The 27,547-nt window shown below is 40.3% G+C and overlaps 1 protein-coding gene across 4 annotated transcripts in view; it reads left to right on the top strand.

Annotated features, from left to right (window-relative positions):
• Window positions 1-27,547, top strand: part of Aig1 (androgen induced 1) — a 259,469-nt gene that overhangs the window by 223,512 nt on the left and 8,410 nt on the right. For 2 of the 4 annotated variants that reach the window (XM_021259321.2, XM_021259322.2), the window contains one exon: window positions 19,410-19,557. The exons of the other annotated variants lie outside the window; for them this stretch is intronic. In XM_021259321.2, coding sequence (XP_021114980.1) covers window positions 19,410-19,557 — 148 coding nt within the window. The remainder of the gene's footprint in view (window positions 1-19,409; window positions 19,558-27,547) is intronic. 4 annotated transcript variants of the gene reach the window in all.

Genomic DNA, 27,547 nt, shown 5'->3' on the forward strand with positions numbered 1-27,547 from the left:
CATTCATCTCCGCCTTACAAAAGCTGCTGCTCCATGCCCCTACTCACAGCTGATTTGCCCCAAAGAGTTGTCCATGCTGGCTCCACTCTCACGCATTCAAGAGACAGAATAATCTGGTGATAGACAGAATGGATTCATGAGCCAGACTGCTTGAGCTTGAATTCTGCTTGCGGCATACGGCCTTGAGTCAGTCACTTAACATCTCTGTGCCTTAATTTCTTAATCTTTGGGGCTGGATCACAGTAGTATCTACCCCACAAAGTCACTGTGCTCATTAGAATAATGTTAGTGTTTAGCATACGTAAGGCATGTAGGACAATATCCCGCATGGAGTATGTACTGATATTATTGGTAGCCTTCTTCCAGGAAGCTTATGCTTGCATTACTTTAGCAAAGCCTCTGTCGTTTGTCACCAGTGACTTCTATTGCTGAAGTCATGGAATGCTTTGTAGGCCTCAACTGATATTTTACTCCCCCTTCCCAAAACACTCTGCTCCCCTAACTTGGGTGATATAACAATCTCCCTATTCTTCCTCCTGCCCTCTACCCCCAGGCCCCGTTCTCAAGATTACCTGCTTCAGCTTCATTTGTTGGCTCTTCTCACTCTATGCTCTTCACATTGGGTTCCAGCAGCCCAGTCCCCGGTTCCCCTCTGTGACTCCCACTTCTCCCTGTGTCGGTCTGTCCCCTTCACATTTGCAGCACCTCTCTCGCAGATCGTCAGCCTAGAAACTCTCACCTGGGCCTGCTCCCTCTCTGTCCACCTAACGATACCTGATTTCTGGTCCCACGCCCAGACACGCGGCCCCCAGCGTCACTACCCATCATTACTGATGCCAGAAATCCACTAGACATTCTATCCTGTCCATTTCTCCTGGGCCAATGACAGGCAGCCTCTCAATAACTTCTTCAATAAAACGATGACCTCCAAGGTTCTTTGTGAATCCAAGCACTTGGCTCTGTCTCCAAGGCCAGCACTATGGGCCGAGCTTCATTCACTCTCTCCTGGACCACTGCACAGAACGAGCATCCTCCACTCTCCCCTCTATCCATGGGATCACCAAATGATGTCTGAAGAACTAATAGAAGCATGCCGCTCCTTGCTCCAGGCCTGTGGATGATTTCTCATTGTGTCTAGGGATTCCATCCAGAATTCCTTGCGTGGCTTAGGGGGCCCTGCGTTATCTAATCCTTGCTGACCTCTCTGGCCTCATCACCCTCCTCTTCCTTGTTTGCTCACTAGCCCAGCTGCAGCAGCCTTCTGTGATTATCAAGTGCATTAAGTTCCTCCCAACTTGAAAGACTTCACCTTCTCCTTACCACCACCCAACCCATCTCTCCCCTCCACTGCCAACTCCACGTCACACTCTTCTTCCAGGCTCCAGCCTTGATGTCCCTTTCTCAGACATCTCTTATTCCCCAGACTTGGCTCAACTTCTCAAAGTATGATACTCTAATCCCCTGTTCATTTCTGCCAGGAGATTTTAAAACTAATTGCAATGCTGTAGTTATGTTTATTTTTTTCCAGAGACTGTCCCTTACTACCTAAAGCAAGAGAAAGATCAGCACCTGAAATGTCCTTAAAGAAAAGAGAGAGCTTCCTTGTCTACAGTGTTCTAAGGGTTAATTATTTTTAGACATTACATCAAAATGTCATATGCAGTATTCTTAAAATAGACAGCTTAACAAATGAAATTGTGACAGCATGTGAGTTTTAAATGAAAGCACAGTAGGAAAGTGAGTATATGTACACATGTATTTTTTTCATTATAGATGTCCTACACACACACACACACACACACACACACACACTCCCTCAGGTCAATAATAACCACATCAAGTGTGTACAATACTCTTGGCATCCATTTCTCTAAGATTGAGCTCCAGCTTTATTGTCTTTTCTCCTACCTGCCTGATTCATTTAAATTGCCAGCTGGAGCTGATGAACCTTTAGGAGAAACCTCACCAACTGTACTCTTTGCCTGTCATCCAGTTCAGGGAATAAAACCACTTCAGGTGGAGGAAAGTTTCATTTGTTAAGAAAGGTATAGCCTAGGGCTGGGGATTTAACTCAGTGGTAGCATGCCTGCCTCACAAGCACAAGGTCCTGAGTTCAATATCCTCGGTACCAAAAAAAAAAAAAAAAAGAAAGTTACAGCCTCTGCATTTCCCTGAGGTGAGTTGGAGAGAGGGAGGGCACTTCGGGGGGGAAACTTGTCGTCCAGTGGCTGCCCTGGAGAGCTTACATGACCATCTCGGCAGTGATCCCAGTCCTGCCCAGTCTCGCCCTTAGCAGATGGTTTCCACAGCCAGCATTGATGAGGAGGAGAGGTATTTGTCTCTCCCCCAGCACTAGGCAGTGCTGGACTCCCAGGAGACATGAAATAGAAACCGATGAAAATAAGTACACAATTCAGATGCAGCTCCTGCACTAGAGTTGAGCTTATACCCAAGAGTCAATAGAAATGAAAGCCGAAAGATCATTTGTTTGAGATGGGTGAAAATGGCAAGAAAAACTTGGTCTCAAACAACAATGCAACACTTTGACTTTATGCATTTAAGTAGACTCATTTTTCCCTAAGAATTTTCAAAGTGAGAGAAGCAATTATCTATTGAAGGATAATGGGAGGAGAATTAGGTGAAGCTCTGACAGCCCAGAGGAAGGTTCCCTAACCCAGACTTGCAAGGTCAGGAAAAGCTTCCGGAGGAAGTGACATGGAAGAAGGAATACGAGTTAGCCTTCTGAACAGGGTGCAGGGTAAACGTGTTAAAAGCAGAAGATGGCTTGGAGGCAAAAAAAAAAAAAAAAAAGGAAATTACCCTCGGGGAACCAAAGTTCAGTACACCTGGGCAGCTAACGACATCTGACCCTCCTCTAATCACCGCAATATAAATTCTACCTCACCTCTCCACCCAAACCTTTTAATTTACCTTTCCATGTCATCCTTCTTTGAACATGTTCTTTGGTGGCTCTTTGATTGTTTTGTCCCCTTTCTGTGCTACGTTGTTCTCTGGATGCTCCTTCTCAGCCTCCTTAGCAGACCCCTCTCCCCAGTGCTCCAGCCCTCTTAGCTTGATCATGCTACCTCCCCATCCATTAGCCAAAGATTTTGTTTTTAAAATGCAAATTTTATTATGTCAGTCCTCCTTTAAACTCTTCAATAGTTTGTTTTTACCATCTTGAGCTTTCTGTTTTTATTTTTTTTTTTTTTTCTGTTTTGGTAGCACTTTTATTTTCCTTGCACAATGACGTATCCTTGGGCTGTGATATTCTCACATGACAGTAGAAAAACAAAATGTGTAAGTCATCCTGAAAATCTGAGAATTGCGTACAAAAAAACCTTACATAAATTAAAACGATGCATAAATTTACAGGTACAAATACAAATCGTTTTTGCAATGATGGTGAGTAATTTAGCCCCATGATATTCTGCTGGGTAAAGGAGAGATAAGAAAGAAAATGGTGTAGTAAGGTTTGGATTAGTTATTTTCTAGCTCTGCTGGAACCCTGCAGGAGAGAAGTGATGATTCATTCATAAATTCTTGCCTCTAGAGAAATCCAAGAATTGTCATTAGGATTCTAGTGAGATCGTTCATTCCCCAAAGAAGTGAAGAGCTCAGAAGAAATTGTCAGTGAGCCAGAGTCATCACACCAGGCTAAGTCCCTTCCATGAACATGGTACCCTGCATCTCCCAGCCATTCCCATGTGCTAAACTTTAGCCAAAGTTAGACAAAGAATTTTAGAAAATGTATTATAAGGAAATCATTAACTTGAGTGCAGCATGAAATAGTGCTGTTTGCATGACTGTCAGACAAAGGCAAGTATCTCTCTAAAAAGGCACGTTCCAGGCAAATGAGTCCAGCAGAAGATGTGTACCTCAACCAGAACATTTAAAAAAATCTCTACTTTTGTGCTTCTTCATTTGTGATGTGATAGGATTAAATATCCATGTAGATTTTCTTTTTTTTATTTTTGAAACTTCTTTTTTGTTACCTTTTTCAAATGGGCATATTTTAGTTACTTTTCTTGTTGCTGAGACAAAATATCCAACACCCAAAGTTAAAAGAGGAAAAGTTTATTGTAGCTCACAGTTTGTAGGGGTTTCAGTTCATAGCTGGCTGGTTCCAAGGCAGAGTGACATGTCAGAGGGGCATTGAAGAGGAGGCAAGCAGCAAATAAGCAGGAAGTGACAAGTAAAAACAGTGGCCCTCTTTCTGTCCCTTATATTTTATCCAGGCTACTGGCCCTTAGATCAGGTAGCATTGACACCTAGGGTGGGGCACCCTTAATACTACCTAGAACTATGCCAAACCAGTCAGTGGACTAATTCAGTAATCACACACCCTTAATCCTAGCATCACACAACTGTAAATCCAGCCACCTCTGAAAAGCCCCACCTATGACTACATGAGGATTTAGAAGGAGAAGTAGATACAAGCCATAACAGGGCACATCTTGCCCAAGTTAGAGATCTCTTACGTGTTCTTATAACTTTATCTAATCTTGTTCTGTTATCTTCTGATTTTTAAACCTGATGTGGAAAAGTATGAAGCAAGCTTTATTTCTTTGGAGAATGAATGACCTGCTCTTATTTTGAGACACATTTTAAGGTTCTGTCTTTCCTTGAATTTAAGAATTTCATCAAGGTTAAATTCATCTTGTCAATTATATTTATTGCTTTAACTTGTTAACAAAACATCTTTTCAGTTTCAGATGAAGATTTTTAAATGCAGGATATTTTCCTAATAAATTACAAATATATTTTAATTCTTTTTTGTCCTTCCTTCAAAAATAGTAATCCTGTGCATATTTGATCGTTAGTGCAAACTTCTGGTTGGCAGCTAGCTCATAGAGAAAGTGCAGTATATCTGTCTGCCATTTATTTACAAGTATTTGCGATGAGCAATGAACAGGCTGAACTCCTCAGTCCTGCCTGCCCACCCACACCTGCTGGGAAGTCAAGATGTTAGCCAGACACAGTATTTGCACTCAGAGGAGAAATTATCTTAATTTCCGTCGTTCTTGGTTCCATGCATGTTCTAAAGTCGGTACTACCAGGACGCAGGGCAGTGCTGGCAGACCAGGTGGTGCATGTTGTGCTGGCAGGCAAGTCCTTTCCAGTGTAAGCATCACAGCTCCTGGTTGAATTGGAAGCGCTCTCATGGTGCCACCCATTCCACTCCTGAGGGGCTGGCTACACAGACCTGGATCAATGACCTGATCACCAGAGGTGGTCAGCTGGCTGTTGGGGAGCTCAGAGCTCTTACCCAAGGGAAGCCAGCCATAGTTCAGCCAATTTATTGTCCCTGGACTGACATCTAGGAGAAGGAGGCACCACTTCTTATGTAGAATTTTCTTTTCTCCTTTAATAGCAAAGCTGTAACTTTTTCTCACAATTTTGAAATAGTCTTTCAAGTCTCAGCTAGCTGAGTCTAAAAATAACATGACACGGAACAAGTATGACTGTCATTGTGTAGGAACCACCATCACCCATGTCTTTAAGGCCAGCGACATAGGAGCAGAAGCATACAGGGACTGCATGACAAGAATAGAAGCACACACACAGGTGGGCTGTTGAAGGTGCTGAATAGGATCTGTGGCAAGTGGCCTTGAGGTTCAGGGAGCTTTATGAGGTGAACAAGGCAGTGTTCAGGAGCAACAGGAGTCTCACTGTAAAAGGGGTGACGCTAGACTCCCCCATCCTGCCCATTAGAGATAGAACGTGTACTAGGGATCTTCGGAGGCAGACACCCCTCTTGTTCTGGGTTCATTGTGCACACAGTTATCTCTGTGCCCCACACCTCCACTGGCACCCTGTGGCTCTGGCAGTGAAGAGCAGAGGGCAGCCAGGCACAGTCCTGGAATTAGAGCAGTGATGGTTGTGCAACCACATGAATGTTTCCCAGGCCACTAGATGGTACATTTAAAGGGGTGAATTTGTGGTGCACAAGTCAATCCTCTGTAAAAACAACCCAGGAAGAACAAAGTTGAAAATAAACCTTTCAGAAGTAATTAACTTATCAACCTACAAGTTATAGATAAAATAAGTTTGTCAATGTATTGCTAATTTCTGAAATTAGATTGTAGAGGTTTGTTAACCATTTCTGTCTAAGAAACAAGACAAAACCTCCTCCTGTCTAACCCAGCAGCCTTCTCAGACTTAGATCCCTTCATGTCACAAAGAAATAGAAACAGGAAGAAAAGAACTCACTCAGTTTGCTGTTACTAGACATTACCATTTGCTTACATCTCTTTTGAATTTGCTAGGAGTTCAGGATACAAAAATTAACAGAAGAGCCATAGTCCCTACCACTGGGACTTAACTATCTGGAAGGAAAACCAGGCATTTAGGGTGTAAATACAAATAAGCTCCTGGGAAGAAGAATCACAGACTTAAAACAGACTGGGGAAGCGGGGTTATTGCCTAGACTTGACCAAATAAATACCTCCTTTAAATAGCCACACATAGAAAATACAGCCACATTTAAAACACTGTCCCTGTTTTGAATGAATTTGCCTTTGAGGAAGGCACTATGTAGAAAAAGTTGCTGACATAAAAATTAAATGAGCTTGACCTATTGAAATGTAGCTAGCATGACCCACCCTCTTAGTATGCTGTTAGTTTATTTTTAAGAATATACATCCTTAAACCAACTGTGCAGTTTCTTCTTACAAGAGACAAAATAGTGCAGGGTGGCCTTAAATTGACTCTTGCTTTGCAATCCAGAGTATATCTTGATGCAGGTTCCCCTGTGTCTATGTGATAATGAGGTTGGACAAAAATAAAACCTGCCTCAGATTGCAGTGTCCAAGGCATTCATTAAACTTAATAATCAGTGCTCTTGTGTTGAAGCTCTATGCCTAACATTGATGGGTCCTTTATTGTGTGGAGTTTGCTAGTTTAGGAGCTCACCACAAAGGCCATCAGGTTGGTTTCCATGGTAGCAGTCCTCCTTTTGTTATTCACATTTGTAACATACACAGTATGCAAATACTCACCCCATCACTGCTTAATAAAAAGAAATGGAATATTGATAATGCCACAATAGTCAAGAAGCTGATCTTGGGGTGCCGCATTAGGAAAAATGCCCCATGTCCCCTTAGGTTGTCTTTTGAACTGCTGTCCAATAAGTGGGACTCATGTCCCTTTGGTCTTACTGCATATTGCTAAACTTCAGTTGTCTTCCATTATTGCTCTATAGATAAAGAGAACTAACTGATGAGCAGAATAGTTTGATCAGTGCCGAATCTTAGCAAAGATAAATTTGCAAATGTACACTAATAAGAGTACAACATTAAAATATGGGAGAAAAATTCAGCCTTTTAAGATATGAGGATCACACTGAGGAATGAAAATGGATCTTTGTTGAGTTCATATATGTGTTCATTTTTCCTAATGACTCAACACCTCAATTTGTTCCTCGCCTATATTGTCTAAAATAAATGCATACTGGTAAGTGTCACTGCTCTTTGGTCATGAATTGATCATTTGAGCTCATGGCAACAGATGAAGGCTTTATTGCACAACTTGTCTCAGTCTGAGGTCAGCAGTGAAGTCAACTAGTATTCATTCAGTTGAAAAGAAAAGTTTACTGGTCGCCTGGAAGATGCAGAATCACCCCGCTGCAGACAGGCAGGTCTGCTCACGCCCTACCGAGGTCCCGAGTGGCACGGAACAGGCCGAATCAGCCCACTGCAGACAGGCAGGTCTGTGCACACCCTACCGAGGTCCCAAGTCATGCTGAAGATGCTGAATCACCCTGCTGCAGATAGGCAGCCACCTGGTTCCACACTACAAAGACGCAGAGGACAACAGACCACCAGACCAAGGTACTGAGTCCCGCTGCTCCTGGCCCAGAGGTAGGGGCTTCTGAGCCGCCATCCCACTGCTCCTCGTCCAGAGGAAGGGGCTTCCCGGTTACGATTCCTCCCACTGCTCCCAGCCCAGAAGAAAGGGCTTTTGGGCCACCTTCTGTTCTGCTGCTCCTGGCCCAGAGGAAGGGGCTTCCGGGCCACCATCCCTCCCACCGCTCCCGGCCCAGAGGTAGGGGCTTCTGAGCCACCATCCCACTGCTCCTGGTCCAGAGGAAGGGGCTTCCCGGCCACCATCCCTCCCACTGCTCCCAGCCCACAGGAAAGGGCTTTTGGGTCACCATCCCTACCGCTGCTCCTGGCCCCTGTCCCACCTCTCCCAGCTCAGAGGAGGTAATCCAAGCAGGCACTAACAGCCCCCCGCCCCAGTCGAAATGAGAAAACACGTAAATAAGTCTCAAAACCAGACTTCCAGATCACCTAGAGCAACCCCAAAGGGAAATGAGATGGAACACTCTGATACTCAACCACCTGGACCCACTGAACTGGCAACAAAAGGGGATCTGGAAAAAATGAAAGCAGAAATAATTTCTCAGATAACAGGAGAAATTGTGCCCCTAGTGCAAGACATGATTAATCTGGAGAGGAGCTGAGGAACATGATGGAATCCCAACATAAGAAACAAATGGAATCCATAAAACAGATGCAAATACATTTCCAGGACATGAAAAACTCCACTGAAAGTCTACACAGCAGAATGAGCCAATGTGAGGACAGAATTTCAGATATAGAAAATAAGATTGCAATTAATGACCAGGAAAAGAAAAATTGCTTCAAAATTATAAGGGAACATGAGAAATCAATCCAGCAGCTGCTAGATGATGCAAAGAAGAATAACACGAGACTGACTGGGCTCAATGAAGAAACAGGAGAGAGTGCAGATGACATAAAAAATCTCTTCACAGAAATAATGGCAGAAAACTTCCCAAGCAGGGGAAAAGAGCTTGACGTACAGATAAGTGAGGCATATAGGACTCCAAATAGCCTTGATCAAAAAAAATCTACACATAGGCATATAATTGTTAAGATTTCAGAAACACAACAGAAGAACAAAGTTCTTCAAGCAGTCAGAGAAAAGAAACAAATCACATACAAAGGAAAGTCCATCAGAATCACAGCAGACTTCTCAACACAAACCCTCAAGGCAAGAAGAACTTGGAGTGACATATTCCAAACCCTAAAAGAAAACAGCCTCCAACCCAGATTGATGTACCCTGCAAAACTATCTTTCAAAATGGATGGAGAAAGAAGATACTTTCATGACAAAGAGCACCTTAGGAACTTCGTGAATACCAAACCAGCACTCCAAAGAATTTTACACAATATCCTAGGAACAGACATTGAGGATCACAACCCCAGGAAGCAAAGCAGAATGAACAAATCTGGCATGACAAGAAATTAAATGTAAAGGGGGAGAACCCAACAAAAAGAAAAAGTCATGGCAATGTCGTCAATATGTTTCAGTTAAAACCATCAATGTTAATGGTCTCAATTCACCAATCAAAAGAAATAGACTGGCAGAATGGGTCAAGAAGCAAAATCCAAAAATATGCAGCATACAAGAAACACACTTAATTCAAAAGGAAACTCATAGACTGAAAGTTAAAGGGTGGAAAACAATACTCCATGTGACAGGAACCCGAAAAAAAGCAGGAGTAGCTATCCTCTTTGAAGATCAAGTAGATTTCAAACTAACACTGATTAAGAGAGATGAAGAAGGACACTACATCCTTGTAAAGGGAAGAATCCAAGAGAAAGAGATGACAATCATAAATATCTATGCACCAAACACTAGTGCACCCAACTATATAAAACAAATACTAATGGACATGAAAAGTCATATATGCACTAATACAATTGTAGTGGGGGACCTCAACACCCCACTGTCTCAAATGGATAGATCAACTAGACTAAAAATAAGTAATGAAATACTAGAATTCAATCAAACTCTTGAACAAATGAACTTAGCAGATGTTTACAGAGTCATCCACCCCACAAAATCAGAATACACGTTCTTCTCAGTGCACATGGGTCATTCTCAAAAATAGACCACATACTCACACCTAGAACATGTTTAAGTAAGTGCAAAGGAATTGAAGTTACCCTTGTATATTATCAGACCATAGTGCCATGAAATTGGAGATACATAGCAAAAGAAACTCAAAAAAAAAAAAAACACTTCTGAATAACCAATGGGTCACAGAGGAAATTAAAGAAGAAATCAGATAGTTCCTTCAATTAAATGACAATGACAGTACAACATATCGGAATCTATGGGACACAATGAAAGCAGTCTTACAAGGGAAATTCATAGCAGTGAATACGCATATTAGGAAAACAGAACAGGCCCAATTAAACAACCTGATGAACCTCAAGCTTCTAGAAAAAGAAGAGCAAGACAACCCCAAAGCTCATACAAGGGAGGAAATTATAAAGATTAGAGGAGAAATCAATGCAATGGAGACTAAGAGAACAATACAAAAAATCAATGAAGCCAAGAGTTGGTTCTTTGAAAGAGTCAACAAAATTGACAAACCTTTAGCCAACCTTGTCAGAAAAAGGAAAGAAAAGGCCCAAATCCATGCAATTGGGAATGAAAAGGGTGAAATTACAACAGACCCAGCAGAAATCCAGAGGATCATCAATACCTACTTCCAGAACCTATACGCCAATAAGATGGACAACACAGAAGAAATAGACAGATTCCTAGATACATATGAATTACCAAAGTTGAAGAGACCTAAAAATTCTGAACAACCCAATATCAACCAATGAAATTGAAAATGTAATTAAAAACTTATCACCTAAGAAAAGCCCGGGCCCTGATGGCTTCACTGCTGAATTCTACAAGACATTTAGAGAGGAACTGCTGCCACTACTGTTTAAACTCTTCAATGAAATTGAAAGGGAAGCGATACTCCCAAATTCATTCCTGGAAGCAAGCATCACCTTGATCCCCAAAGCAGAGAAAGACCCAACTGAAAAAGAGAACTAAAGGCCAATCTCACTAATGAACATAGATGCAAAAATCCTTAATAAGATAATGGCAAACAGAATGCAGAAGATCATCAAGAAGATCATACACCCTGATCAAGTGGGATTCATCCCAGGGATGCAGGGATGGTTCAATATATGCAAATCAATCAATGTAATACACTATATCAATAGAGCCAAGGACAAAAACCATGTGATTGTCTCCATAGACGTAGAAAAAGCATTTGACAAAATCCAACATGCATTTATGATAAAAACCCTACAAAAAATTGGAATAGATGGTCTCTACCTCAAACTGATAGAAGCCATCTATGAAAAACCAACAGCCAATATCATACCAAATGGTCAAAAACTGAAATCCTTCCCACTAAAATCAGGAACAAGACAAGGATGTCCACTATCACCACTCTTGTTCAATATAGTTCTGGAAATATTAGCCACGGCAATTAGACAAGAGAAAGAAATAAAAGGAATAAAGATAGGTAAGGAAGAAGTCAAATTGTCATTATTTGCAGATGACATGATACTCTATATAGAAGACCCCAAGAACTCCACCAAAAGTCTTCTAGACTTAATAACCAAATTCAGTAGTGTAGCTGGATACAAGATCAACACACAAAAATCAATAGCTTTCCTCTACACCAATGACAGACTCACTGAGAGAGAACTAGGACAAATAATTCCTTTCACAATAGCATCCAAAAATCTGAAATACCTAGGAATCATCCTAACGAAAGAAATCAAAGACCTCTTCTCTGAAAACTATGGCACTCTGAAAAGAGAGATTGAAGATGATATCAGAAAATGGACAGACATCCCCTTCTCCTGGATAGGAAGGATTATTATAGTAAAAATGGCCATACTTCCAAAACTGCTATATAGATTTGATGCAATTCCAATTGAGATCCCAGCAGCATACTTCATAGACCTTGAGAAAACAATCCAAAAATTCATTTGGAAGGAGAAGAGACCCAGAATAGCAAAAGTAATTCTAGGTAACAGAGACATGGCAGGGGGTATCACAATCCCCAACCTGCAACTATACTACAAAGCTACTCTTATAAAACACCATGGTACTGGCAAAGAAACAGACCTGAGGACCAGTGGAACAGATTAGAAGATGCAGAAACAACGCCAGACACACTCAGCCATCTCATCTTCGACAAAGGAGCCAAACACCCTCACTGGAGGAAAGATAGCCTCTTTAATAAATGGTGCTGGAAAAATTGGGCTTCAAGTTGCCAAAGATTAAAACTAGACCTGTATCTCTCACCATGCACTAAACTAAAATCAACATGGATTAAAGATCTAAATATTAAAATAGAAACTCTGAACCAGTTGGAACAGAGGTTAGGTAGAACCCTTGAAGACATCGGTGTAGGAAAAGATTTTATGAACAAAACCTCAGTTGCCAGTGAACTAGCACAAACAATCAACAAGTGGGATCTCTTCTTATTAAAAGGCTTCTGCACAGCAAGAGAAACCACCAGCAGTGTGAAGAGACAACCCACAATGTGGGAAAAAATCTTCACCTGCTCTTCCTCAGACAAAGGTCTACTATCTCGAATCTATAAAGAATTTAAAAAAATCAGACCACCCAAATTTAAGGACCCAATCCAAACATGGCCATCTGAAATGAACAGACATTTCTCAGACAAATAAGTAGAAATAGCAAATAAATACATGAAAAAATGTTCAACATCACTGGTCATACGAGAGATGCAAATGAAAACAACACTGAGATTCCACTTCACTCCAGAAAGAATGGCTGCTATCATGAAATCAACCAATAACAAATGCTGGTGGGGCTGTGGGGAAAGAGGAACCCTGCTCCACTGCTGGTGGGAGTGTAGACTGGTGCAAGCACTGTGGAAATCAGTATGGAGATACCTCAAAGAACTAGAACTGGAAGTCCCATTTGACCCCACTATTCCACTGCTGGGGATCTTCCCCAAAGAATTAAAAGAATCATACCACAGTGATATATGTGTGCCCATATTCATAGCAGCACAGTTTGTAATAGCTAAAACTTGGAAACAGCCCAAATGCCCATCAACTGGAGACTGGATAAAGAAAATGTGTTTTTTTTATAAAATGGAGTACTACTCATCCATAAAAAATGAGAAATTAGAGACATTTATAGCTAAGTGGATGCACATTGAGGCAATACTCTTAAGTGAAATAAATAGGACACACATGAATAAATACCAAACAGTTTCTCTGGTGTGAGAAACTGAAAGTGTAAATAAGGACTAAATGTGTAATAGGTAATGTGAAATAGGAAGAAAAGGGGCAAAGGGGAAGGAAGTGGGAGGGCTAGGGGAAAGGATAGAAGGGAATGGGATTAATATGAGAAAATGGAAAAATAGGAACAAAATCTTTGTAAATAGGGAGGAATGGAGGGGTTGAAGGGAGGGCTGGGCAAGGGCAAAAAATAAGAACCAAGAGAGACTATGTAAAGGTGCAAATTTCCAATGACAAATGTCATTATATTGTATACCTTAAATGTACCAATGATTAGAATGAATAATCGATAATGTAAAATAGGAAGAAAAGGTGCAAAGGGGTAGGGGTAGTGGGAGGGGCAGGGGAAAGGAAAGAAGGGAAAGGAAAAATGATGAGAAATGGAAAAAATGGAAATAAAGTCTTTTTAAATAGGGAAGGGTGGAGGGCGTGAAGGGAGGGCTAGGAATGGGGAAAAAATAAGAACCAAGATGCATTATGTAAAGGTACAATTCCCAATGAGAAATGTAATTGTGTTGTATACCTACAATGTACCAATAAAAGAATTTAATAAAAAAAAAAAAGAAAAGTTTACTAAGGCGTCAACATCTTTCTGCTCTTCATTCCTATGAAACATCATTTCTGCCACTTAGGAAGAGAGTGAAGAGTATATCTCTTCATTTAATTTACCTTTCTCCCTCTTATAGGTGAGGGGGGCTGAAAACATGTGAACTAGTACGACTTTAGTGCCTCCATTTTGGCCACTTTAATGTGTGACATTTCTACAAGACATTGTATGGTTTCCTTTGTAATTTTAACCTTCAGTATAAATGATGTAAGGAGGTGTAACATCCATGGTGATACAACAAGTTTCTGTTGTATAGTAAATACATTTTTAATTAGTCAGATAAACCTTGGTTTGTTGGAGAACAGAAACTAATTTAGGATCAAATCACTAGGAGAATAGAACAATTATAAATATTATATACCTAATATCAAACTACCTAAATATGTAAAACAAATATTGTCAGACCTAAAGAGAGAGATGGAAAATATACAGTGATAGTAGGACGCTTAACTACCCCATTTCAGAAATGGATAGATCATTCAGGGAGAAAAATTAATTAAGTAAATAGCAGATTTGAACAACACTATAAACCAAATGGACCAAAGGGATGTTTACATTCCACTCAACAATAGCAGGGTACATATTCTTCTCAAGCATACATGGAATATTTTTCAGTATAGAATACATGCTAGGTCACAAAACAAGTCTTATCATCCCAAGCGACCTTTTCCAGTCACAGTGGAATGAAACTAGGTATCAACAGCATAAGGAAAATGGGAGAATTCATAAATATATAGAAATTAACACAATCTTGAATAATCATTGGGTCAGAAAAGAAATCAAAAGGAAAGTAATATTGTCACAATGTCCCATTGTATAAAGTAATCTACAAAATTTGAAGCAATCTTTGTCAATGCTTTTTTTTACAGAAATAGAAAAAAGAATCCTAAAATGTATATGGAACTACAAAAGACCACGACTAGCCAAAGAAATTTTGACAATAATAAAGCAAGAGACAGGACACTTCTCATTTTGAAATATATCACAAAACTATAGCAATGAAAGCAGGATGGAATTTCCATAAAAACAGACATATGATCCCATCAAGACTGAACCAAGAAGAAATTTAAAGCTTGAACAGCTTTAATAATCAAGCTTTAATGATAACAGCAATAATGATCAAGAAAACAGATGCAATAATCAAAAAACTCCCAACAAAGAAAAGTCAAGGACTCTGGCTGGTCCTAGATAATGAATAGAAAGCCCAAAAAGAAGACCACACATTTACAGTAAATAGATCTTTGAGAAGGGACCAAGAATACACAATGGGGAAAGGCCAGGTCTCTTCCATGAATGGTGCTAGGAAAGCTGGATATTCACATGGAAAAGAGTGAAACTCGATCTCTATCTTACACCATATACAAAAATTAACCCTAAATGGATGAAAGACTTAAATGTAAACCCTGTAACTCTAAAACTTCTAGAAGAAAACAAGTAAAAGACTCTTGATATTGGCTTTGGCAATGATTTTGTGGCTATCACACCAATAATACATGAAACAAAACAAAATTTAATAAGTGGGGTAATATCAAATGAAAAACCTTTATACAATGACGAAAACAATCAGCAGAGTGAAAAGGCATTGTGAAATGCATATCATATATCTGATACAAGGTTAGATTTTAAAAAACCAATAACTTGATTTTTTAAATGACCAAAAGATCTGAATAAGTATTTCTTTAACTAGATATATAAATGGCCAATGAGTATATGAAAAAATGCTTGTCTTTGCTAGTAACCAGGAAAATGCCAGCTAAACTGTAATGAAATTAAAGCTACAATAAGATATCACATCACTTAGCATGACTATTATTTTTTAAAGAGTGTTGGTGAAAATGTGGGGAAAAGGAAACCCTTGTACACTGTTAGTGGGGTCGCCAATTGATATAGCTGTTATGGAAAAGAACATGGAGGATCCTGAAAAGTTAAAAATAGTACTACCATGTAGTCCAGCTATCCCACTTCTGAGTGTATACCCAAAATAATAGAAGTCAGAATCTCAAAAGAGGTATGCTGCATTCATTGCAGCATGATTCACTATAGCAAAGACAAGGAAACAACCTAAATACTCATGAACCAATTAATGGGTAAATAAAAGATGTCATAGGCATACAATGGAATACTATTCCACCTTCTTAAAAAGGGAAACTCTTCCATTTGCTAAAACATGGATGAACCTGGAGGATATTATAGTGAAACTCACAAAAACAGGGTCAAATGATGGCTACTGAGGCATGGGAGGAGGAAGACAGGAGGAGGTGGTGGTCAAAGCATACAACATTTCAGTTATGCACAGTAAGTAAATCCTAGAGATCTGCTGCAGAGACAGTGTACACAGTTAGCAATACTGTAGTGTATACTTACAACTGTTAAGAGAATAGATCTTACATTAAAGATTCTTACGCACAGAGGGAAAGAAGAGATGTACAAGTGATGGTTTGCTTATGGCCTTGTTCATGCTGATGCTTCCACAGATGAATACTGCTTTCCAAAATCATCAATATTTAACAGTACATATGTACACCTTTTTGTATATTAATCATAGCTCAGTTTTAAAATAAATTTAAATAATTTTACAAGCCCTAAGAAACGTTCAAGAGTTGAACGAGGCTTCTCTGAGTAGCAGAACAGGACATGGCCAGAGACTAAGAGCTGTAGTTGATGGGGCAAGAAATTTCAGCTTTTTAAAAATATGGGCAGTTTAGAGCTTTTGATGCTTTAATTCTGATAAAAATTAAAATGAACTTTAGGAAGGAACAATGTGACTCAACTTTGTATCGCACCCTTCTTTGGCTAGTAGAGGTGATCTACTATGGTGTCATGACAGCTGTGCGGCGATTATCGTGGGAATCTTGTCTAAAAATCAGGAAGTGCACCTGTTAGACTGGCAGCCCTGTCTCCAGGTCAGAGACCACATCTGTTAGGCCAGGAACCCCACCAAAAGTTTAGGGACCATGGCTGCTTCACAGGCTCCTGGGTTTGCATGTCTGACCTTTCAGTCCTGAGAATATCTGGTAAATAAAAAAATAAATATTTTGCATTGGTAGAAGCAGCATCTAGAGGACAGATGTGACCAGAAAGGGAAGGCTTCACTACAGTTTGACACTGGACACTGGCTCAAAACAGGTGCTCGAGAAATGTCTGGGCCCTTTATTAAGGAGAGTTGGTGATGAGAGAGAGAGACTGGTAATTCAATGAAGAGAAGGGATCAGTTGAAGTTAGAATTTCATGGCAGAGATAAACAAGGCATTATTTATACTCCAAAAATCAACATCTAATGGGTGGAGGGACAGAAGAGATGCTAGAGAGACAGTGAAGATAATTTCTGAAAAATATGGAAAATCATGATTTTTCTGTTGTGGAATTCAGGATGTTCTTCCTCCTCCCCTTCCGGTTCAAATGCGTGGCTTCTCCCGCTGCAGCCAACTCTGATGATGGCTTGGGTCATTATGGTCCCTCACTGAGTCCCCACCTCCCTTCCGTAAGAACACATGTTCCCTACAGTATTCAGTGTGTCAGCTTGATGTTTGGCACCTGTGTCCTTTGAGAAGTTCCAAATGATTAACATTCTTAAGAAAACAGCCACGATTTTATTAAGGGAAATTCAAATTGAATTCTCTCCAGGAAAACATCACCATAAAACCAGGTAGACTGTGGAGCGAGACTCAATGGAAACAAATCATTTGCGACTGGCTTAGACACGTGCCAGCAGATGTGTTAGAGGAAAATATTCTGAAGTCGATTATTGGCCTGCCATTGTGGATAAATCATTCTGATATTTGTGATTTAGAATCAGGAAGAAAGCACATTCCCTCATTACCTCATTACAAGAATTCATTCTGGGAGGCACGCACAATTTGCTTCTTTTCCCCAGGGATGGGTGGAGGGATTTGTAACCTTGAAAATATTTTTGTGTGTGAGAAGTACAGGAAAATATTATATATTTCTGCATGGAAAGAAAGAGTAGAAAGGTTGTTTGTTTCACTTCCTTGGTTTTTGGGTTTTTTTAATTTAACGCAGGTTTACTGTGCCAACAACTTTCTATTACTTGATAATTACATCTGTAAGGCAGGGAGTATTGTTTATTCCACTTTACTAAAAGGAAAACTAGGCCCAAAGAAGTTAAATAATATCCAAGGTAGACTAACACATATGTAAATGAGCTGGAAGTTGATCCAAAGCAAAGATGACACAGCTACTTAGACAAGACTAGTGACATGATTTATTGAGCCCAGTGCAAAATACGAATGTGGGACCCTTTGTTCAAAAATTAGTAGGAATTAAAGATGGTGACAGGAGATCATAAACCACTTGTGAGACCTTTCCTATGTGACTGCACAGGACACGAACCCACCACGCCTGTCCCATGGATAGGTCCTCCCAGGCTCTGTTGGGCTGGATCCTTTGAAAAAATGAGACATCTTTGAAGAATATTAATTTATGATTATGCCTTAAAATATTATCTAAAAAAATACTGTTAAACCTACAGTATGTAAAAAGTAGACTACTAGAGTTATGTCTGTAACTAAACTAGGAACATTTCATCACCGTCTCAAATTAGATCCCTCTGTTTGATATTTGCCTATGAATTGATGCATTAAATTTCTGGAACTACCATAAATATTCACCTATGTAAGAACTTTGGAGGTGGTACTCTGGATTGAACCTAGGAGAATTTTTGAGCTGTGTTCCTATTGAGTCAAATGCCCTGTCCTAGTGCCTGGGTCCTAAAAGCTTGCCCCATCTGTAACTATTTCTTATAGGGGTGGTTGAGCTCCTTTGAAAAGGAGCCTCTTTGGTAGCAGTCTTGGCAAATCCCCCAAACCATGAGCTCATAGCTACACCCATGCATCCCTATTCCTCTCACCCCATGAGACACAAACAGGAAACTCAAAAAGGCTTGTTACGGCTGGGGTGTAGTTCAGCAGTAGAGCACATGTTTAGCATTCATGAGGCCCTGGGTTCAATCCCCAGAAGGAAGGGAGGGAGGGAAGGAGGGGAGAAAAGTTTGTTGAATAAATGAATGAATCTGTGAACCCCAGAAAACTCCAGCAGGATTTCAGATTCCCAAAATTATGACAAAAGCAAGTCTCCATGAATTCAATACTGCTAGTATAGTCCTCGGGATCTTTACAATGGCTCTAAAATTAGACAGCCTGATCTAAAGAGGCTACCAGGTCTAAATGCAACATTTGAGCCAAAAGTCTTTGCGGTCCAGTGCACCCTTGAGAAGCGCTTCAGAAGTATGGGGTGGGAGGCCCTGAGGGAAGTGCGCAGAGACCCACTAATAAGAAGCCGATGCACATCCTGTCTCCCCCGGCACACACCCTAACTGCCGAGCACTACAGTAAATTCTGGTAGGTTCAATGCACATATGCTGTGACTCTTTCTTAAGAGGAAAGTCATTGTTTTCTCTGAGGGAGGTGTTTATTACTTTATCCTGTAGTGATTTCCCCTCTCCTAAGGGGAAGTCATAAAATCTGATCCCTGAGTTTTATAAGACATTCAATCCTGTGTTAAAACTTCAGCAGGAGTGATTTATCTTGCATCGTGCAACATTTCTGCGCCTCACAATTGTCTCTAATGAATATGAATTACTTTTATAGTCAGTGGGAAAAAGAAAAACTTTATAGAGAGATGTCCTACTTAAATCATATTTTTTGGTTCTGAGCATATTAAAACCTATCCAGGGCCCTATTCTCATCCATCGTAGTCTGGCCTTTGGAGCAGGAGAGGAGCCTGGTTTACAGGACAAGAACTAAACTGCTGAGGTGCGTGTGCAGCCCACCTTCTCCAGTACTCAACCCATCCAGCCTCAGGATCCTCATCTGTAAAAAGGTACTAATATAATGTCTTGCCCAAAGAATTGCTCATAAAAGTATTTAACACAGTGCCTGTCACTAAGCATTCAGTGCATTTGGCTATTAGCTATTAATGCACATGCACCTGTATCCTGTGTGTGCTATGAGCTAATAACCTAGCTCTCAAACAATGTATCTCCTTATCTAAATGTGAATAATGGGGAATATTCATCTTCTTTAAAATAATCTTAAAAACTGAATGGTTCTCAATGAGAAAATAGATGCTTGTGTCTATACAGGCTGAATAAGGGTATCAGAGCCAGAAAAGAAAGGAAAGACCTGTCCACCTCACTATAGCTCCTCAGGGGCTCCTGTGACTGCCTGAGTTGTGAGAAATTTGGCCATGTTGCAAAAAGAGCTAATGAATTTGATTAGGTCCATTTTTTTAAACATACTGTTTATCATTTATACTCAGTCAACATCCAAAGTCATCTTTAATCATGCACATACCACTGAAAACGTGAAGTGTCCCTTGCACCCACTTTATCTGTGGAAAGCCAGTTTTCTAATAATTCTTAGTTCTCAAGGTTTCTGAGCTAATAGATACAGTCTACTTTACCTTTGAGCCGCTTGTCCTCTGGCTTCAAAACAACACATTTTTCCGTCTTGCTCCCATGTCACTGGCCCACATTTCTTGGCCTCCTGCTGAGCCTCACTCACCTTCCCTGTAATGACCTACCCCGTCATGCTTAACCTTTTTAAGGATTCCATAGCCCACTTTCTTCATTCCCATCATCACTTGGCCAGTGAACTCGGTGTCTGTGTTGCCACATTAGTCCTTGCTCTGTAGTTCAGATTCATGTAACTAACTGCCTTCAGGACATCTCCACTTGGACTTTGTACAGATACCTCCAGCTCAGCGTGTCCAGACGGAATTCACATGCCTTCCAGCTGGCTCCCGGATGGCATTCCCTGTCTCAGGAAACGGTAGCATTCGCCCCACCCTGCTAATCAAGCCAGCAATCTATGATTAGTCCTTACTCATCACAGTTTCCTTGCTAATCAAATCCGATCAATCACCAAGTTCTCTAAATTCTACTTCCCAAAGCAGTGCTTATCCATTTTTTTTTTACTATGAATTAAAGAAACACCTTTTGTGTCATGACCCAGCCAGCATGCATGGGCGTGTATGTACTCACATTTTCACATAACTGCAACAGAAGTTTTACAAAACAATTTTAAGGTTATATCCAGGGCCCTCTGATGTTTTCTGCTCTGCTTCCTTCCTTTTAAAAATGCTAGTAGGGCCAGGGATTAGCTCAGTGGCTCCACTGCCTGCTGCGCAAGTGCAAGGACCCGAGTGCGATCCCTGGTACCAAAAATAAATAAATAAATAAATAAATATGCTAGTAAATCAGTGGTTATTGGCAAATGTTTAACCAGTACTTTTGGGGATCAGAGGTAGAAACACATGATGCATAGCATTTGCCCTTGGTCATGGTGTAAATACTGTATTGCCTCCATGGTTGAATCCAAGTACCAACCAGCTCACAAACTTCCCAAGACTTAACAGCTAGCTCTCATGACTCCTGCAGCACACCACTGCTGCAAGACACTGGTCTACGTATCTCCTAAAGCTATCCACCAATTTCTGCTCCAATGATCCTTTTCTTGACCACCTCCATTTTTGATACAATTGGTTTCCAGGTCAATCCGATCTATTTCAAATGTATTTAATGTGTTTGAAAGACTTTCTGTTGTCCATACTAGTTCTCAAACAGCCTACCACCTTATCTAAATGTAAACAGTAAAGAAATCTTTCATCTTGAAAAGAATAATCTTAAAAAGCAAAAGTTTCTCAGTGGTAAGATAGGTACTTCTGTCAACCCTGGATAAATAAGGGTAATAGCGCCAGAAAAGGAAGGGAAGAAATGTTATCCTCAGCACAGCTCCTCAAGGGCTCCTGTGACCAGCCCAGCTCATGATTTATGTGGTAACATTCTTACCTCAGCTTGAAAAGCCACCCACAGCTTGGCATCTGCCTGCTCCTCCTGCCCTCTTTCCCTTCATGTCAACAAAGAAGTTTCCTTCTTTGAACATCTACAAGTTTTCCCTTGTTCTCAGGTTTTTACTCATGCTATTCTTTTTGGTTAAAAAGTTATTTCATCCCATCTTTACTCAATTAATTTTTACTCATCTACCTTTCACAACTCAGATGCTACTTTACTCATTCGTTCATTCTACGGCTGTATGATAAGCCTTGTGCTAAGTCCTGGGACTACAAGGAAAAGTAAAAGAGACACCACCTCTCACTTCACAGAACTTGTACTGTAGAGGAGAAAGAGCTCATTCAAATTTAAGTACTAATAAAAGCTTTTTTTCAAAAGAGATTTATGATCCTGCAAGAGTTCACTAAATTTGACCTAATCCAGTGGATCAGAGAAAACATTCTAGAATACCCAGTGACAGGTCAGTTGTAAGAATTGAGCTGAGCTAGAAAAGGTACATATAACTTAACTAGTCTAAGGAGTGGAATACTAACGGCATAAGCATATCCATGTAGCAAGAGGGGACATGGCAAAACCAAGGAACCAAATGAAACACAGTGCGTCAAAAATGGAATGTATGAGACAGGGCCATGGGGACAGGTAGAAGCCACTGGACCAAGTGGACTCTAGACTTTGCTGTCTGTAACAAGAAAGCAGTAGGGGGCATTGAGATGTTGAAAGCTGGGATATAATGCGTTCAGATTGCCGATTTGGAGAGATCGTAGTGGCAGCTGTGAGGATGAACTATAAGGGGGAAAGATAGATCTGGGGGAAAATTATAAACTATTGCAGTCCTCTAGACATGATTGTAACACAAATCAAAATGCTGCTGAAGGAGCCAGGAGAAAAAAATAAGTATATTGGATGTAAGGATTATATAACTTGATCAGGCAGGATAACAGATTGACTATGTGTGATAAAATAGAAGGAACTGCAAAACTGAATGGACAGTAGTACCATTTGCAGAGATAAAGAGTACCCAAGGTTTGGGGAGAAAGAGCGTGACTTTGGCATTTGATCTATTGAGTCTAGTTATCTTTAAGATGTTATAGACGTCATATTCTGGGGATGCATGCATACCCATGTTTACAACAGCACAGTTCATAATAGCCAAATCTTGGAAATGACCTATGTGCCCATCAGTAGATGAATGGATAAAGGAAATGTGGCATTTATACACAATGGAGTATAGCTGTGCCATAAAAAAGGATATACTTGAGTCATCCATGGGTGAATGGATACCCTTTGAAACCGTAATATTAAATAAAATAAATCAGACATACAAGCTTAAATATCACATTTTGATTACTCAAAATATAAATAAAAAGCGATTTTTCAAATGGGAGGGCAAACAAGAGATGCAGGCAGGAAGAAGCAAGGGGAGGGGAAAAGGATGAAAAAAGGATTGAAAAAAGAAAAACTGGAGATCAAGTTTTACAAATGGGAAGACAAAGATGGTTTGAAGGAGCAGGGATGGGGGGGATGGAAAAAGAATTCTGATGTGTTATATAAATATGCCAATTCCTCATGATAAATGTACTCATTATGTACTGACAAAAATAAAACTTAAAAGGCAAAAAAGATGTTCAAAATGAGATGTTTTAAGGAGTATTTAATAACCTTTTCTGGAGTAGAGGAGAAATCTCAGTTAGGATATAAAGTTGGGAAATATTCCCATATTACTGGATGTTTTGCAGGGGCCGTGAATGACCTTGTGTGCTGAACATGCGTGATATGAGAAGAAGGGTGAGAAATGATTCTTTAAGGAAATTCCTGGTTAATGGTAGGGTAGCAAAGCTGAACTTACAAGGGGAACCAAGAACATCCAAAGTAGTGGAAAGAGAAACTGGTGTCAAAGACGCCAGTATGTTTTCATGGAGTATCGAGAAAGAAGCCAGACTGTTGTGGGTAAAGAAAGAGTGCAAAGTAAGGAGGTGTCCTCCCTGAGCGTACACCACTTTTTGGAGAAGTTGGGGCTTGAAGAGAAGAAGAGAAATAGTGTGGTCTTTGTGATGGTGGTGGAAACATTTTGGATGTGCTTTAATGAAAGGCATTTGAACATATGTATCAGCTGTGAAAAAAAGTGGTTTAAATTCACAGCAGAAAGATGAATGGTAGGTAGAAAATTAAAAACGAGGGTCGCTGTGCCCTGGTGACACCCTTACTCTAAGCCTTTCCTAATTCTGACTACACTTGTAAGTGCTCCTTTCCTATCTGGATCCCATGACAGACTGTAGTCAATGAGGCCAAGAATGACCTCTTGCCTCACTTTACTTTTTTACTTCTAGCAGTAAAGTATGCAATTGGTAGGCATAGATAAATGTTTTTGCTTGTTTGTTTGTTTTTTGGTACCAGGGACCGAACTCAGGACCTTTCCCTTGCGAGGCAGGCACTGTGCCACTGAACTAAACCCCCGGCCTGATAAGTGTTTTTTTTAATTATACACTAAAATGAATTGGAAGTACTTTTAATAAAACAGATAATCCAGCAGTCTTAGGGTAATAATATATGCACACATTCAGAAATACCGTGGTTGAGCTCTTAGGCTAAAATTAAAATTGGTACCATTACCTTAAGCATAACTACCTGGGGGCTAAGACAAGAAGGTTTTTAAATGAGACAGAAATTGAAAGTTGGCCGAGAGCTAAGAATTCTCCACCAACAGATGAGCAAGGCCCTGAGTCACTCCGTGCAGAGCTGAGCCCTGATCGTATCAGGGAGAGGAGTGATGAGCACACCTGTCCCCACAAGTGGGGGCAGCACCCGCACTCATCCACATGAAGTCCCTGACATGGATCGATGACCCCCAAACCAAGGAACCTTTACAAAGAGGTAGGAGAAAGGCCCCACTTCAGTTTTGGAGACAATATTAAATAAATGCCTCATTAAGGGAAGTAAGTCCACACAGCAAAAGACAAGTCAAATGTGCCTTTCTTTCCCAGCTTTGCCTGGTTTGTTTGTCTGTTTATTTATTTATTTATTTTATTTTATTTTTGGTACCGGGGATTGAACTTGGGTCCTTGCCCTTGCACAGCAGGTGGCGAAACCACTGAGCTAAATCCCCGACCCTTTGCCTATTTTTTAGACAGATTTTTTTTAGTCTGGTCTGTATTCTTTACCTGTGAGGTCAGGATAATTACTCCTTTCGGGGGGGTTGTATAAAGCAAAGGAAAAGATCATGTATCCTGTTAACCTGCAATGCTCAGAATGGCTGGTCACTGCTCTGCCTTACAGGCTGCAGACCTGAGAATTTTGGATTGGTAGTTTTGACATATTGTCTGTAATCTCTGGTGTTTGTAACAGTAAAATTAGAATGACATTCCATGTCTAGGCTTGCTGAGAAGACCAGATGACTATGGAAATTAGTATGAGGATTCCTCAAAAAAACAAAAATAGAAATTCCCTTTGTCCCATGTATTCCTCTTCTAGGTATCTTCCCAAAAGAGTTAAAGATAACAAATTACAGTAATATATGCCTGTCCATGTTTATAGAAGCACAATTCACAATAGCTAAACCTTGGAAGTGGCTTATAAGTTCAACAACAGGCAAATGGATAAAGAAAATGATATACACATAATGAAGTACTCCTCAGCCATGAAAAGGACAATCTTGAGTCATTTGTAGGAAAAAAAGGATGCACCTTGAGACCATAATGTGAAGTGAAATAAATCAGACACACAAGCTTAAATATCACATGGTTTTTCTTATATAAGAAAGGTGAAGTTTAAGTAATTTGAAGAGCAAAATAAAAGAGAGATGTCACAAAATAGGAAAGTAGATCCCCTGCAAATGGGTAAGGGAACTTGAGAGGGAAAAGGGAAGGGAAAGGAAGGGGAGGTAAAAAATAATTAAGATGTGTAATGAACATGTGTCATCTTCCCATCGTGGATGCAGTCATAGACAGCAAACATGTACTGTGCTCACAAAGGAGCTTTATGAAATACAAAAAAGAGAACTACTTAACTAGCGTTTACCAAATAGCATCGTGTCAGCCAAATCCAGGCCATCATCTGTGTGTGTGTGTGTGTGTGTGTGTGTGTGTGTGTAAAGCTAAGGATACTTTTACATTTTTAAATGGCTGAAAAAATCGAAAGACGATAAATACTTCATGATGTGAAAGTTACATGAAATTCAGATTTCAGTGTCCCTAAGTTTTGCTGGCGCGCGTGCCCTAGCTTACCCATTGTCTGTGGCTGTGTCTGCACCGCAGTGGCAGAGATGATATTGATAAGACGAGCTCTTGTGACAGAGTCCCTGTGGCAGCCTACAAAGCTGAGAATATTTGCTATCTGGTCCTTTGCAGATAAGATTGGCCCACCCTAGATTTAAATTAAATATAGCAACAAAAGGCATTTTGGTTTTAGATTTTCTTAAGTTATTGACAAAGTTCTTATTACATGGTAGGAGCTCACTAAAACAATATCAGTGATGTTCCTTTACTCCATTCTTAATTCAATAAGTTATTTTTGCATGCACACTGTATGCCAGCTTCAAGAGCTGTAGGACATAGTAGTGAACATAATGAAAACAATGCCTGTGCCCATGGGGGAGCCAGTAAACAGGTAAGTGGGAAAGGAATGGAGAGCAGAGAGTTTCAGGATAGAAATTGCAGTTTTTAGGCACAATGGCCAAGGGAGATGTCATTGAGAATGGGGCATTTGAGTGTAAACCTAAAGGTGCAGGCAGCCCGGGGTGCTGGGAGCAGGATGGGGGGGGGGGGTGCCACACAGGTCAACAGAGCTGGAGCCCTGAGTGGAAGAGTGCTTGGTGTGCTTGGGGAAGACCAAGCAGGCAGGGTGGCTGGAAAGGAGTGAGCAAGAGGGAGAAGAGCAGAAGATGAAGTTAGGAAAGTGCTGGTGAAGCTTTGGTCAGGCCCTAAGGAACTACCTAGGGACTCTGGCTTTTCTCTAAATGAAAGAATAAGAAAGAATTTCAAGGAAAATAGTAGCATAGCCTGGCATGCATTGAATCTGTCTATACTAAACATGTGCAGACTTTTTGTCATTCCCCAAATGCTACATTGTAACAACTACTCACTTACCATTTGTGTTGCGTTGGGTAGTAGACATAATCTAAAGCCGATTTAAAGTATACAGGAGGTGAACATAGATAAGATGCAAATGCTACACCATATTGTCTCAAGCTTTTCGTCCATGGATTTTGGTACCTCAGGAATCCTAGAACTGTTACCTAAGGATAGTGAACAATGACTATATTTGGAAAGTGGTGGAAAGGGTGGATTGGGTGTGGGTTATGAGAAAAAGAAGACTCAGATCCTCCGACTCCATCTTTTCTAACTCCATCTTCAACCAGAGTAACGTAGTGATCATCAGTGTGAGAAGTGAAAGATGTCAGAAATATGTTTGCCATTGAGCAGCAGGGAAGAGGGGAGAAGAGGATGTGGAAGAATTAGAGCACAAGGAAGATGTTAACATGGAAACACTGAGCTGGGAATTCCATTAGACATCCGGGGGAGAGGTGCAGAGTAACGGGATGTGGAATTCTAAACGCTGAGAGGAGTGATCCAGGCTGGAGATGTAAACACAGAAGTCATGGAAGGATAGATGGAATGTGAGTATTGTCGTGTCTATTTGGTATTATAGGATGACACCGTATACATCACAAATATATTGGCAGCAACATCTAAAAAGTAGATGTTAGGCCTAGCATCAGAAATAACCCAAAAGGAAAGGTTCAAAAGCAAGTAGAATACCAAGATCCGCCATAAAAAGTATAATTACCATTTATAATTAGAATTGCTCCTGATATATCTAATTGAGGAAATAGTTTTACAGTGAATCAAATTATAGTTTCATAAGTTGATTTTACAGAAATTAATTATAGCATTATGGTATTTAATTGGGGGATATTGCATATTATCTCCATGGAAATTAATAAGCCACTTGATGGATGCCAAACACCTCCTTACATTAGTTAAGATTAGGGAGAAGCTGGGCATGGTAGCAGATGCCTATAAT

This window comes from Heterocephalus glaber, unplaced genomic scaffold (genome assembly GCF_053883595.1).
Source record: "Heterocephalus glaber isolate CG9 unplaced genomic scaffold, H.glaber_assembly_v1.0 deba00001550, whole genome shotgun sequence".
Lineage (NCBI taxonomy): Eukaryota > Metazoa > Chordata > Mammalia > Rodentia > Bathyergidae > Heterocephalus > Heterocephalus glaber.